We start from the raw sequence: 16,244 nt of genomic DNA, 5'->3' as shown, positions 1-16,244 counted from the left end.
ATGGAAAGCAGCAACATTCCACTGAGCTCCATCATTAATGATGGCTAGCAGTGCTGCCTGTATAGTCTAGGTACTCCTATCACTCCCACTGCTGTTCATTCAGTTAATCCCAAGTGTCTCCCCAGGCAGTCAAGTGATCTAGGGGAGGGGTAACATCCTCCCGCACCATGTCATCCGGCAAAGGACCAAGGATAGAGAGAGCCACCTCCTGCTGCAGATGGAATATACAAGAGAGCCCAGATTTGCTCTATCCTACCTTAAGGAGTCCTTGGTAGTTGTACTGTTTCTGGTGGGCTGTTTTCATGACTTAAAGCTTAATAGGCAGCTGGGTATGAAAGGTCAAAGGCTCAGGGTCTGTGAGAGCCTCTATTTTCCAGAGAACCCTGCATCTTTTTTTTTTTTTTTAAGATTTTATTTATTTTGTTGAGAGAGAGAGAATGAGAAAGAAAGGGAGAGCATGGGAAGGGGGAGGGCCAGAGGGAGATGCAGACTCCCCACCGAGCATGGAGCCGGATGCGGGACTCGATCCTGGGACTTCAGGATCATGACCTGAGCCGAAGGCAGTGGCTTAACTAACTGAGCCACCCAGGCGCCCCTGTATTTTTTTTCTTGTCTTAATAGGATATAGTATAGGGCTGAGAAGGGCAGTTTCTTGCATCAGAAGCCCTTGGGCAACTTATGGCTATCCTAAAGGTCCAGAGACTCCAGGATGCATAACAAGAGATTGTCAAAATCTCTTTATTGGAGATATTGAGGGCACTAACCCTGTTGATTTTAATTTGAAAGTAAAATTTGTAAATAAAGAATATGTTGATATCATAAACCCAAAAGTACTAAAAGATGTTGGAACCATATATCCTAAATGAGTACATCAAATGAGTCTCCTTAGAAGAAGATGTCATCAATGTAATGTAATACCTGTGCTCCTGGAAAAAGGCAGATGCATTGAGATCTGGTCTACAGATTGTATGTGATGACAAAGCTTAGAAGTACCTGATGGGTAGCCTGGGAAAGTCTCCTTGTTTCTGTGTGAGGTAAGCAAACTGCAGCTGAGAAGCTACTGAAATAGATACTAAACAGAACACATTAGCCATATCTATAAGAGCAAAATATTTACCAGTTGTTTGAACAGAATCAATAACCCTACTAGTTCATATTAGGTATGGGGAGGCCAATGGATGGGACCATGGCATTAATATTTATAGTAATCCCCCATAAGGTACCCTCTTGATATTTTTGTTATATAAAGTCTTTAGCATATTAATTTTAGTGTATAAATTTTGGATTTCCAATTGGATTATAAAACTTTAATATATGTGTGTGTGTCTATATATATATATCTAATATACATGTATTAGATACACAAATACATTATTATATTATATGTATATATGTATATATTACTTAATTATATGTATATATTACTTAATTACTTTTTACTTTCTCCCCCTGTATCCAAGGACCTGCTTTTTTTGTTTTTGTTTTTAAGTCAGTAAGTATTTCTAGGACCTGTACTGTGTTTGTTAGAATGGCTTAGTGTCTAAGATTTAAAGTCCCTGTTTTTTCCCCCTGGGCCTGTGCCTACTTACTGATAATGGGAGTCTTTTTTCCTTTGTTTTCTCCCTTTCAGGCTTTTGCCCCCTGAAGACCCAGTCTTTACTTTCTTTTTCCCCCACTGATAAGAGGAAAAGCAGGGTCTGATGACTCTAGGCAATCTCTCCCTGGGATGGCCTAGGCCACAGAATATTTAGTCCCTTCCTCACACTCCCTTTAAAAAACAGAATCTTTTAGAAGGGCTTGTATTTCTAAACAGCTAACATTTTTCTTTTTCTTCTCTTTCTTTTTTTAATCCTTTAGATGTTTGTCTGATAAGCTACTGGAGGTCCTGAGTGGTGTCGGCTGTGAGCAGCAGCCCCCTTCTCTAGGATGTCCCAATCTATCTTAGAGGAGCTACAATCCACATTTTGGACAGCAGTGGTCGCATCAGCTTTATCTTGCACTTTTTTGTTGTTGTTGCTTTGTTTTTGTTTTGAGCATGAGACCCTTTGCATGCTGATAAGCAGCAGCTCTTAAGAGAGCTCTTAAGCTCTTCAGGGTTTTCAGTGGACAGCTAGAACCAGATACTCCTTTCTCTTCCTCCCCTTTTCAATTAAACACTGTGCCGCTGGCCTCCAGACACGGGACCTTAAACATCTCAGTGGTTTGGGGAACGAATCATTTGAGCCAGTAGCAAGCAGACCCAGCCTTTAATGTTCCAGACACTAGGTACTTTCATCTCTATGACTAAGATGGCCTCACTGCTCGTCAGTGCTCCCCAGTCAGTGGATTCAACTCCCACAGCACTAGGAAGGTAGTAACTTCTCAACCTCTTCAGAGGGACCTTTTCAAAATGTAGCCAGTAACCTATACACCCTCATGGGTTCTGTCCTGGACTCTGGGTAGTCTACCAACGTGGGGAAATATGTTGAGTGCCCCCTTTAGATCAGGAAATCAAGGCAACATCCAACAACAACAACAACAAAAACAACACAGAGCAGTAGCCACCAAGCAGCAGTGCTCTTTCACGCAGGAGTGCTCTTTCACGCAGTGGCCACTGACTATTGGATTCAGTTAATAAGCCTGGTGAAGTTTAAGGACATATCATTTCCATTTGATGTCAAACCACCCAGCCTGCTGTGCCATCTGTGTTAGGATTTTCACCTGAGATTTGTTCTCATCAGGTATGGTTAAGACATGCAGACACAGAAATGACTTCATGAAGGAAGCAGCTTATATTCACAAATCCCTAAAATCAGAAGACATGGTATATCATGCTATTTAGGGCCACAGGGGAAGGACCAGGGATGGTGAGGAGTCTACCTCTCAAAGGAGGGGCAAAGCATGGCTCAGTAGAGCCTTTACTGGAGTATTCATGGAAAGGACTGAATGAGGCAGGGTTAAGTACACTAAGTAAGTTTAGCAGTGAGTAGTTTGAATAATTTCAGTAGATGCTGGCACACAGGGGTAGCCGTGGAGTGAGTTAGGGCAGGGGGAATATTGCCTTGGTGTATGAGGACTGGGGGCATGGACTCTAGATTGGTTGGTTTGTATATCAAAGGCATGCTCCCAATGGAGTCCTTTGTTATCTCTAGGAATTAGCTAGTCTGGGGAGGGGGCAGTATCACCAAGACTCCAAAGGCTAGAGATTCAAGAATACAGAAAGTAAAAATAGAGACAACACACTTATTTATACCAAATGACAGAGATTTCTGTGAGCTATAACTGGAAAAAAAAAATCAAGACAGAACAGTATATATTCAATTTTTGCAAAATAAAAATATTTCTCCCTCTATGACTATATAGGCCCATACAGGATTGTAACGTGAAAAAACACATACTTAGTTAATAACGTGGATTGCTGAACATGTGGTTAATACTGTGGATTGTTGGATGGAGAGGGAGGTGCTGATGTGGGAGAAGAGGATTTCCATGTTAGCAACAACAAGCCAAACATCCCGTTATGTAAAATTATATATGTCATAAAAAGATGCATGGAAGAATGGCCACCAAAATGATAACAGTGGTTACCTTAGGGTGATATGATTCCAGGTGAGCATTACATTCTGTAATTTTTAATGTTGTTTGAATTATTTACAATCAGCATGTATATTTATATAACTAAAAAGAAGCAATATAGTTATTTGCAGCTTAGAGGAAGACTTCTTTTTAAATAAAAAAAAGATTCCAGGGGCACCTGGGTGGCTCAGTGGGTTAAGCCTCTGCCTTCGGCTCAGGTCATGATCTCAGGGTCCTGGGATCTGCTCAGCAGGGAGCCTGCTTCCTCCCCCCTCTTTTTCTGTGCCTGCCTCTCTGCCTACTTGTGACCTCTGTCTGTCAAATAAATGAATAAAATCTTAAAAAAAAAAAGATTCCAATTTCAATAGCATTCTCAAATATCATAAGTATCCTCTCCAAGGGGTGGGGTGGGGAAGTATAATGGTCAAGGCTTAAGAAAATCAATATAAAGTAAACATATGTTAAACATTTGGCCAGAAAGGTCTGATAAGAGACTGCATACACACTTAAAAACTCAATGACTATACACTTGTTATTCAAGCTATAAAAACCTCTTTTCCTAGTCTCCTGCTGATAAGAATCAGAAAGAAAGGGAGGAGGTAAGATTAGCTTCATGATAATCACTTGTGGGTTATTATACAAGAAGAGTAGACAATAAAGTAGAAATTTTGTGACAACATTTCATGTTGAGCCAGATTTCCTGCCAGGGCATTTTCTGTTTTGATGAATGAAACAGGACTTGGTCACATCTTAATTAAGATTCACAGAACGGGAGTTCAAGCATGAGTAGAAGCTACCATCTGACACATTAAAATAAAGAAAACATAGGATTTTCCCCAAGTTAAAAACCTTCTGTGAGGGGCGCCTGAGTGGCTCAGTGGGTTAAGCCTCTGCCTTCGGCTCAGGTCATGATCTCAGGGTCTTGGGATCAAGCCCCGCATCAGACTCTCTGCTCAGCGGGGAGCCTGCTTCCCCACCTCTCTCTGCCTGCCTCTCTGCCTACTTGTGATTTCTCTCTGTGTCAAATAAATAAAATCTTAAAAAAAAAAAACAAAAACAACCTTCTGTGATCCACACTTTTTGGACTGAGTCCAAAAATATTTAATTAAAGCTAGACAATGGTTGGCTAATGAAATCATTGCAAAAACTGAACACATGAATAAAAAAGAATTTAAAAATAGGATGCTAACTTTTCAACTATCATTTTTGATAAGACTGTCCTCAGTAAAAGCATCACTGAAAGTGAAAATGAACAAGGTGATGGTACAGCTAGTAGTAGAAAGTCAGTGCTGATAACCTTTACTTGCTCATCCTGAAACTGCATCTAACAGTTCAAACAATGTGTTCAAGGTCCCACTGAGGGGGTGGGAGAGGGAGGGAGGGTGTTGTCAGGACCTGTCTCAAAAGAGAAGGTTCAGTATAGAGAGATTACTATAGCAACAGGGGAGATCCCAGGCAACAGCAACTGGGATCAAGGCGACATCTTTGATTAAATAAACTATATAAAAGTCTGCTTCAGGATTTCATACAAATACTACCTTCATTTTAAAACACAGGTGAAAAGAATCACCAAATTCAGGGGTACTTTAGCTGTCATCACAAAGGAAGAAAACAGTAACAACAAAAAAACAGTCCCATTTTAAAAGTTTCATCAAGAGACACAAAGGTACTCAGGATTGAGAATCATCCTTCCTCATCACTGCTGCTCCACGCATCTTCAAAGGCTGGATTTATCTGTGATTTGGTTGTAGGCTAAAAAAGGGAGAAAAAAGGAAAATTTGATTGTTTTACCTCATAATTTTAGGTTCACAATATAGTTATGAAATCTATAAAATGAAGAGCAATTACGTTATTTCGAAAGTAACAATATAACGGTTAATTCAAGATAAAAGTAATGTAACACCACACATACAATGTAAGGCAATAGACATCTTAAATAGACAAGCCAGAATTTATCCAAATTACCTATGTTTCCTTCAAAGTAATTACCTCACAAACACATACATAAATGCATCTACACACACACACCCCCCACACACACTGCAGCTATTGCTTATGGCATTTCTGCAACTTTCTGGAATTATCTGGAGACGGCTGCCCATTAACATCCATGTGGCTAAGACTGAACTCAGGTCTATAGTCTGACCTGACAGCCCAAGGTATTAATGTGCCTACCTGACTTTAAATACACAAATACCCATGTATGGGGAATAAGGTGTTCATCAAACTGAGTAAAACCATTTTTGGTACAAAAACTAATGTGAGTTGTTATGTAGTGAAGTTTATTTTTTTCATAGCTGGTAAAGCAGTTCCCAAGTACATGAAAAATATGTCAAAAATGGTAACATGTTTGCCATTAGCTCACGGGTTTTCCAGGAAGATTTCTTTGAAAGATAAGATGCACTTGTTATCTTTCCTGTTAAAGTTGTATTCTTACAACCTTAGAGCCCTACCTAATAAAAATAATCAGCAACTAGAGGAATTTTAATTATGTGTGGCATTTCAGATCCATTCACTCTCTGAGGAAACTTTTTGGATGGCTACCTTCTCACTCTCTGGCAAATGACTAAGGGGCTTTACGATGGTCTCATTTTTTTGAGTATCTCATCATTCTGAGCCAGGTTTGCTTCTTATTCTGCAGCTTTTACATCTGCTACAAGTGTATTCTGACCCCAAATCCAATGATGTATTAGCACCGAGACCACTCATATATTACCTTATATATTGCCTTTTACAACATACAGCAATGTTTTATGTTAAGAGGAACCCCAAACTGTGTCTAAGCATGTTCACTGCCTTTTTGATATGATGATTTAGAATCATAAAATTTAAACAATGATAACAGTAGAGAAAGTGTGAATTTCCAGTGAATTCCCCAATATCACCCAGGATAGCTAGAAAAGAACACATTAATTTAACTATTCCTTATGGCTATTAAAGCTATAGATCAGAATCTATTACTAAACCTAATGCCTGCTACCAGCACCATTATTAAACTTAATGTTGGCTATCATGACTCAGTTGTACAAACAAAATTTCATTATATCTCACATGTCCAGATAAAAAACTATTACCACAGATGTCCATCAACAGATGAATGGATAAAGAAGATGTGGTATATCTATATACATATATGTGTGTGTATACACACACACACAATGGAATACTATGTAGCCATCAAAAGAAATGAAATCTTGCCATTTGCGATGACGTGGATGGAACTAGAGGGTATTATGCTGAGCGAAATAAGTCAATTAGAGAAAGACAATTATCATATGATCTCCCTGATATGAGGAAGTTGACAGGCAAAGTGGGGGGTTTGGGGGGCAGGGAAGGAAAAAAATGAAAGAAGATGGGATCGGGAGGGAGACAAACCATAAGAGACTCTTTTTTTTTTTTTTTTAAGATTTTATTTATTTATTTGACAGATCACAAGTAGGCAGAGAGGCAGGCAGAGAGAGAGAAGTGAGGATGCAGGCTCCCCGCTGAGCAGAGAGCCCGATGCGGGGCTCGATCCCAGGACCCTGGGATCATGACCTGAGCCGAAGGCAGAGGCTTTAACCCACTGAGCCACCCAGGCGCCCCCCCATAAGAGACTCTTAATCTCACAAAACAAACTGGGGGTTGCAGGGGGGAGGGGTGTAGGGAGAAGGTGGCTGGGTTATAGACATTGGGGAAGGTATGTGCTGTGGTTAGTGTTGTGATATGTTAATAAAAAATTAAAAATTAAAAAAAACTATTACCAAACTTCAACTAATTATTCACTTATTTCTAGCAGCAGTCCACTGATTTGCAATTGATGACTGTACTGGACTTAAGTCTATTTTTTCATCCAAATGTTCACTGTGCAGAATTGCTGCTGAATCACTATGTTATATAACTGAAACTCACCTAACATTGTTAACTATACTGGAATTAAAATTTAAGAAAAAAGATGTATTGTTCTTGGGGGTTAGGAGATTCCTCTCCCCTACTCTATCTTTAGAGGCCTTTAACTCTGCCTTAGATATCTCCCAAAAATGTTTCTCAATGTCAATAAACCACACAAAGTTCATGCCTCCCAACTTCACTATGGAAGCCCAGTATGTAATCTATCAAACATTTAAATTTCATTTGAAGACTCAAGAGAGACGCAAAATTATATTTTATTGTAAATTATTGTTGCTATGGTGAGCAAAGAAACCAGAATTATGTGAAAATTGAAATGAAATATTGATAAATTTTGAAAAATACTATACTAATACTAATACACAAATACTGTAAATTTTACTGTTTATAATAATAAAGAATAACAATATAAATGCATTATAGTATGATTACAGTTTTATTTTATTGCTAAAAAATCACAAATAAAACACACTTGTAATTAAAAGCTACTATAAGAATGTTGTATATGGATGTGGTACCCATATTACCATTTGAGACCTACAGATGAAGTCTACCATCTAGCATTTAGGTTTTCTCTGTAACATCTCCTCCTAGTGGACATCGTTTCTGAGCTTGAGCCTCACCAGGTTGCCTGTTCTCCTGAGAAACACTTGTAAATGTTAGGAGATAGAGAAGCTGTAATTTACAAGAAATCTAGTCCAGGTCCAAATAATGGGAAGGAAGAACAAAACCAACCCTTACATCTACATATACATCTTGATATATTCTAAATTCCTTACTGTCAATTACTGGGAAGTCTCTACGGGAGCAAAATAGGGCTGTCTGTGTCAGCAAATGATTATAGCTGACCCTGAACAATAGGGCTTTGCACTACGTGGATCGCTTATACACAGATTTTTTTTTATAAATACAGTACAGTATTGTAAATGTATTTTGTCTTCCTTATGCTTTTCTTAGTAACATTTTCTTTTCTCTAGCTTACTTTATTGTAAAAATACAGTATATAATACATATACAGAATATATGTTAATGGACTATGTTGTGGGTAAGGCCTCCTGTCAATAGTAGGCTCTTAGTGGTTAAGTTATGGAAGAGTCGAAAGTTACATATGGATTTTTAATTGCATGGGGATGGGTGTCAGCATCCTTGTTGTTTAAGGGTCAACTGCAAATATCTACCAAGTGGTAAATAAAACATCTATGTATTGTGTGACTATCAAAATAAAGTAAGATTCTTGGTGAGAGATCAGATTTGAACTATAATGTAGCTGCCCTATAGATCTCAGGAAGGAAAAAGTGATTAGGTGTTATATAGGCTTGTCTTGATCATGACCAAGTTTTAGGAAAAGAGGGTAAAAGGAAGGCAGAGTCCTCAGAATATAATAAAACAGCCTGCCAATTAAATACATAGATTTATGCTTAAAGACCATAAAACCTGTCCCTATCACCCAATGCCTTTCAATTTCTTACAGTACGACTAAATTTCCCCTCTATCTTGGATATCAGAAGAAATACTGCTAAAAAATTATATCTTGGTTGATGGGGAAGTAAATCTTATCTCAAGGGTAGATTTGAAAGGAAACTGAAGAACAATTTTGCTTGATGATTCTGATATTTGGAGATACCATAAACTTGTCCTCAATCCACAATGGATAGCAGAACAGGGATTCAAACCCAGTTGCCAACATGATTATTATTTAGTTTACCTGAAACTGAAGACTGAGTGAGTGTGTGTGCATGTATGTGCATGTTTTGTTTTGAAGTTGTTCCTACACAGTTCTGGGAAACTGCAGCATCATTTATTTGAGAGCTGAGATAAAAACACTTCTTTTTTATTTTTTATTTTTTTTAAAGATTTTATTTATTCATTTGACACAGAGAGAGATCACAAGGAGGTAGAGAGGCAGGCAGAGAGAGAGGAGGAAGCAGGCTCCCCGCTGAGCAGAGAGCCTGATGCAGGGCTTGATCCCAGGACCCTGGGATCATGACCTGAGCTGAAGGCAGAGGCTTTAACCCACTGAGCCACCCAGGTGCCCCATCTTTTTTATTTTTTTAAAGATTTTATTTATTTACTTGAGAGAGAGGGAGAGCGAGAGAGAGCATGAGCAGGGCAGAGGGAGAGGGAGAAACAGACTCCCTGCTGAGCAGGTAGCCTGACCCGGGGCTCGGTCCCAGGAATCTGGGATCATGATCTGAGCCGAAGGCTTAACTGACTAAGCCACCCAGGTGCCCCTAAAAACACTTTTAAATATGAGTTAAATAGTAAATATACATGTAAGGAGTAGGGTCTGGTGCAGACAGACTTCTCTCAAATCTAAACCATCATCATATTCACGTTCTACCTATATTCAAAGGAATCCTTCAAACTAAAGTTTTATGAAAATAATTTTATTCCATACCATTTTATAAGAATGATGGCTATCTTTAGGCGTATAAACAGTATATTTTAAAAGATAAGGTTTTATAGCTCTAAAACTTAAATATAGGGGTGCCTGGGTGGCTCAGTGGGTTAAAGCCTCTGCTTTCGACTCAGGTCATGATCCCCGGGTCATGGAATCAAGCCCCACATCAGGCTCTCTGCTCAGCGGGGAGCCTGCTTCCCTTCCTCTCTCTCTGCCTGCCTCTCTGCCTATTTGTAATCTCTATCTGTCAAATAAATAAATAAAATCTTAAAAAAAAAACCCTTAAATATAAAGCTAACTTGTTTTTTACGCATCTCTATTTGCTTTCCTACTTGTTCACTTTAGTTTCCCATATGCAAAAATTCTTCTAGATAAGAAGTTCAAACTATCACTATAACTACATTGTAAAGTAAAAAACATCAGAGTCACAGACTCTATAAATTAAGCAATTTAGTTTTCTTCTAATATCCTTTTTCCATATTTAAGTCATATATTTACTTTTAATTTATTTTTATTATTTTCATTTGGTAAGTGATTGTTATACTTCCTAACATAGACTGGAGTGGTCTTTTTTGGTTTTTGGGGGGTTTTTTAATAGTGTTTTAACTTGGGTTTATTGCATATAGTAATTCCTAAACCGCAGGACGCAGTGATTAAATAATGCAAAATAAGTGGCTAAACCAAATTATTTGACCATACTAAGTTTTTACAGAAGAATATCCAATCATTCAAACCATAAGAGACTCTTAATCTCAGGAAACAAACTGAGGGTTGCTGGGTGATGGGGGGCAGAGGTATAGGGTAGCTGAGTAATAGATATTGGGGAGGGTATATGCTATGGTGAGTGCTGTGAATTGTGTAAGACTGATGATTCACAGACCTGTACCCCTGGGGCAAATAATGCATTATATGTTAATAAAAAAAGAATATTTAGTCATTTAAAGCAGCTATACACCAAAATTAATCAAAGTCATAATAAACTAAATTAGATATGTGATGAAATCTGAAAATACTCATACAGCAGTTGGCCAGCTGCTTGAAGATTTACCATTGTGTGTTTTCTCTCTTTTATTTGGATTAGGGCCAAAACAAAATAAGTCACAGGCTTTACACTACAGTAAACCACAGCAATTGCAAATCTAGGTATAAAATAGATTTTGTCAAAAGCTGCTAAATGTTATCAACCACCCCCATAAAAACTCATTTCCATGTGGTTTTAATCATTTTTTCACAAAGGAACTAAATATGTGAAAAATGTTTTTAGAATTTTAAACTTGCTCTACCAATACTTTTCATCTCCATTTAAGATGCTTTGTTCTTATATGAAGACTTGAGTAAGATTAACTCAAGGTGTTTCTAACTGCACTATTTGTATTTCTTACTTTAAAAAATTATATACATAAATATTGGTTTTTAGGGGTGCCTGGGTGGCTCAGTGGGTTAAGCCTCTGCCTTCAGCTCAGGTCATGATCCCAGGGTCCTGGGATCGAGCCCCACTTAGGGCTCTCTGCTCAGCGGGGAGCCTGCTTCCCCCTCTTTCTCTGCCTGCCTCTCTGCCTACTTGTGATCTCTCTCTCTGTGTCAAATAAATAAATAAGATCTTAAAAAAAATTAAAAAAAATATTGGTTTTTAGATATTTGACTTCTTATAGCCTAGATATTAAGACAAATATAGATGATTAACACTGCTTAGTAAAATAATCTTTGGTGGGAAAGATAGCACCTTTACTTTTTTTTTTTTTAATTTTTTATTTCTTTTCAGTGTAACAGTGTTCATTGTTTTTTCACCACACCCAGTGCTCCATGCAATCCGTGCCCTCCCTAATACCCACCACCTGGTTCCTCCGACCTCCCACCCCCTGCCCCTTCAAAACCCTCAGGTTTTTTTTTAAGATTTTATTTATTTATTTGTCAGAGAGAGAGAGAGAGCGCGCGCGAGCATAAGCAGGGGGAGCAGCAGGCAGAGAGGGAGAAGCAGGCTACCTGCTGAGCAAGGAGCCTGATGTGGGACTCAATCTCAGGACCCTGGAATCATGACCTGAGCTGAAGGCAGCCACTTAACCAACTGAGCCACCCAGGTGTCCCAAAATAGCAGCTTTAGACAGTGTAACACAGAAGCAAAAAAATACAGAGGCCACTACTTAAGACCAGGGGGCATGTCTTATTCATTTTTGTTTACCACTTTTTTAAAGGTCTTTATTCCCATGGCCATCGATCATATCTGTATCAATTTATGTCTAAGATAGACACTAATGGGGGCCGCTGGGTGGATCAGTGGGTTAAGCTGCTGTCTTCAGCTCAGGTCATGATCCAGGGTCCTGGGATCAAGTCCCACATCAGGCTCCTTGCTCAGCATGGACTGTGCTTCTCCCTCTCCCTCTGCCTCTCCCCGCCTGCTCATGTTCTCTCTCTCTCTCTCAAATAAACAAATAAAATCTTAAAAAAAAAAAATAAGATAGACACTAACAGACTAGCTGATAGAGGAGTATATATTGGTAAAATTCAAGTGTGTGAATAAAAAAACCTTAAAAATGTCATACATGATAACTCAAGAGATAAAATCTACTTCTAGGAATCTATCCAAATAAGCAATCAGAAATATTAACAATTTATAAATGGATAGTTACCTTGATTTGTTTATAGTGATCAAAAGAAATGTCTCCAAATACGTAAATATTTAAGTAAATTGTGATATATAAATGACAGCGTGCTGTTATTTTAAAAACAAATTTACAGGGGCACCTGGGTGGCTCAGTGGGTTAAGCCTCTGTCTTTGGCTCAGGTCATGATCTCAGGGTCCTGGGATCGAGCCCCGAATCGGGCTCTCGCCTCAGTGGGGGGGGGGGGCGCTGCTTCCCCCCTCTCTCTCTGCCTGCCTCTCTGCCTACTTGTAATCTCTCTCTCTGTCAAATAAATAAATAAAATCTTTAAAACAAAACAAAACAAAACAAAACAAAAAAACCCCACAAATTTACAAATAGTTATTAATGATAGGAAAGAAGGTTTATTACTAAGTTAGTAAAGTAGGATGCCAAGTTGTGTATCCAAGCAGATTAACTATGTTTAAGCAACCATATATGCATAGGAAAAAGCAAGAATGAAGCAAAGGAAAAGTATTAACAGTAATTCAACTTTAGACATTTGAGTTGTTCTTTCAATATTTTTCTGGGTTTTCCAAAAGTGTTGTAACAGGCAAACTATTTTCACCATGTGAAAACAGCCAGACATGCTTTAAAAGTCTCTCTCATGGGGTGCCTGGATGGCTCAGATGGTTAACCGTCTGGCTTCAGCTCAGGTCATGATCTCCAGGTCCTGGGATCAAGCCCTGCATCAGGCTCCCTGCTCAGTGGGGAGTCTGCTTCTCCCTCTCCCTCTGCCCCTCACCCCCAGCCCACTCCGCTTGTGCTTGCTCTCTCTCTCAAATGAATAAATAAAATCTTTACAAAAAGGCTTTCTCGGGGAGCCTGAGTGGCTCAGTGGGTTAAGCCTCTGTCTTCAGCTCAGGTCATGATCTCAGGGTCCTGGGATCAAGCCCCGTATCAGGCTCTCTGCTCGGCGGGGAGCATGCTTCTCCCTCTCTCTCTGCCTGCCTCTCTGTCAACTTGTGAAATCTCTCTCTCTGTCAAATAAATAAATAAAATCTTAAAAAAAAAAAAAGTCTTTCTCATGTGAAGTAAATTAATAAAACTATTTTCTTTATGATTTAAAAGTCACTGTAAATTGTGTAAATAATATTTACCTCATCATCATCAGGAACTGGTTCATATAAGGATGGTACCCAAGCAAGTATATTGCAGTCTCTGCTACCACTATAAAGTTCCTATAACACAGAAAATAAAGATGTGGTTGTGTGTCAGTTTAAAGCTGGTGCCAATCTGAAATGAATAGATCATTTAAAAGACTAACTCTTAGGTTACATCAATTAGATTAATTCTATTTCTACTCCTCAAAGAAACTGAACTAATGTCTTTTGTTTGCTTAAGATGCAGTAAAGCTTTGTTTCATATTTTAAAATATTGTTAGGATATGTCAGAGCTTGCTAACCTGGAAATTTTACAGAAAGATTCAACAACCTAGTGTTTTGTTTTTTTTTTTAATTAATCATGGTATCCATTTATTTCAAGTGTCAGAGTAGAAAAAGAAAAAAAAAGATTGAATCAAGAGTCTGGCCTTCTCTGTCAATAACTGAGTTTTAAGAAAGACATCAGTAAAAAAAACCTTATGAGTTCTAGATAAAATAGGCCAGAACTTCACAAAAAATATTATTTAGCTCACAACTGCCCAACTGGCTGTTATTCAACAGAAGAGCTTTTAGATCCATATGCCATGCTTAGTGAGAAGTTTATTTAATAAGGGCAAGCTTGGGCTGATGTACAATCTATGTTAACATCTTTATGAATATGCTGTTTATACACAACTGAACAATGTTCATTTCCGTCCCCAACAAAACTTTAGGAATATGTTATACTGTCTGTACTAAAAACATTCCTATAAAGTAGTGAGATACACTCATATAAAAAGGGTATAAATTGGTATGATCTACGCAGAATAGAATCTCAATACATGTCAAAAGTTTTTGTATGCGTTTCTAAGGAGTCATGCCAAAGACGTATGAAATTCAAGGATATCGGCAGTATTATACTTAAAATAACAAAATATGGAAATAATTGTCCAAAACTGGGGTAATGATTTATATATAAATTTATGTTGCATTCATAGTATGGGATGTCATATAATCATTAAATTTGTTTTTTAAGAGTGTTTAATGACACTGGAAAATACTCAATGTCAAGAGAAAAGAGAAGGATATGAGCCACAGAGTCATCTTGTGAAGGAAAAAAGCAAGATGTAGAACATGAGGTCAATTAAAAAGAAGAGAAAAGGCTATGTAAAGGGAAATGTCTAAAAAAAAAAAAATACCAGAAAAATGATAAGCAGCAGTAAAACTATGAATGACTAAGTGTTTTTTCCCCCAAATTTATTTCTTTATTTCTACACAAACATTTTATTTTTCAACATGTTCAACATGAGGCTTGAACTCACAACCCTGAGATCAAGACCTGAGCTGAGATGAAGAGTCAGATGCTTAATCAACTGAGCCACCCAGGTACCCACAAACATTTCTAATAGTGAAGTTTTTTCCTGCTCTGTTATGCAATTATTTATTTTCAATACTGTTCATCTTAAAAAGTTTGAAGTATGGTACAATTAGTATTTTTCTAAAAAAAAAAAAAAGGTCCTAGATAAAGGGAAATTAAGATTATAAAGTTATTCATAGGAAATATAGATGTGGGACACCTGGGTGTTAAAGTTAAGTGGCTGCCTTCGGCTCAGGTCATGATCCTGGGGTCCTGGGATCAAGTCCTGTATCAGGCTCCTTGCTCAGCAGGGAGCCTGCTTCTCCCTCTGCCTGCCTCCCCCCTTGCTTATGACCCTTCGCTCTCTCTCTGACAAATAAATAAATAAAAGCTTTTTTTAAAAAATAAACAAACAAATAAAAGGAAACATAGATGTAAAAATATAAAGTAAATTTGATTCAGTTATACATTATCAAACTTCCTAAGGGAACAAAATTCTAGACTGTATTGTTTAACCTTGAATATATAGTTACACTAACTATGAATGATGCAAAGATATTTTCAAATGTTCAGCGCCCTTGAGCAATTTAATTTCCTGAGAATAAAAACACACATACACACATATGCACATACACATCTCCAAGATAACTTGGTCAGATAAGCTTACAAGGCAATTTGTGGTTAAATATTGACACACTGATAGAGACAAAGGAAATTCTGCAAATGTTTTAAGAGACAGGACTTAAATTAGAATGACTAATAAGGACTTCAGGTAAATGGAAGGATTTCAATTGAGTGTTAAGGTTTTGGGGATAAGTTTAGGTCTTCATTTGGGAAATTAGATTTAAAAAAAAAAAATCAACAGGGGCACCTGGGTGGCTCAGTGGGTTAAAGCCTCTGCCTTCGGCTTGGGTCATGATCCCAGGGTCCTGGGATCGCTTCCTCCTCTCTCTGTGCCTGCCTCTCTGCCTACTTGTGACCTCTGTCTGTCAAATAAATAAACTTTAAAAATCTTTAAAAAAATAAATCAACATAAGAGACTAAGCTGACAACATGAATTCTGTCACTCTTGAATGGCTGAGTGTTTAATTCCTTTGAACAAGGACACTCTCATAAATTACAGTGCATCCAACAAAATAAAAAAATTCACAATGATATATTACTGCCAGCTAATTCTTAGACTCCATTCAGGTTTCACCAACTGTCTGAATAAATGCCCCTCATAGCAAAAGGGTCCAGATTAAAATCATATGCTGCACTTAGTTGTCATGTCCCCTAACTTTCCTTCAATCTGGAACTGTTCTTCAGTCTGCTCTTGGCCT

The 16,244-nt window shown here is 38.0% G+C and overlaps 1 protein-coding gene across 2 annotated transcripts in view; it reads right to left on the bottom strand.

The window, feature by feature from the left end:
- Positions 1 to 4,640: 4,640 nt before the first annotated feature.
- ERCC8 (ERCC excision repair 8, CSA ubiquitin ligase complex subunit) overlaps positions 4,641 to 16,244 on the bottom strand; it is a 61,916-nt gene continuing 50,312 nt past the window's right edge. For both annotated transcript variants that reach the window (XM_080803356.1, XM_080803357.1), the window contains 2 exons: positions 13,584 to 13,664; positions 4,641 to 5,307 (listed from right to left, as the gene is read on the bottom strand). In XM_080803356.1, coding sequence (XP_080659482.1) covers positions 5,239 to 5,307; positions 13,584 to 13,664 — 150 coding nt within the window. In that variant the 3' untranslated portion in view covers positions 4,641 to 5,238. The remainder of the gene's footprint in view (positions 5,308 to 13,583; positions 13,665 to 16,244) is intronic.

Source organism: Martes martes (genome assembly GCF_963455335.1).
Source record: "Martes martes genome assembly, chromosome: 5".
Lineage (NCBI taxonomy): Eukaryota > Metazoa > Chordata > Mammalia > Carnivora > Mustelidae > Martes > Martes martes.
Note: the sequence above shows the minus strand (reverse complement) of the source record. Positions and strands in the feature narration are given on the sequence as shown.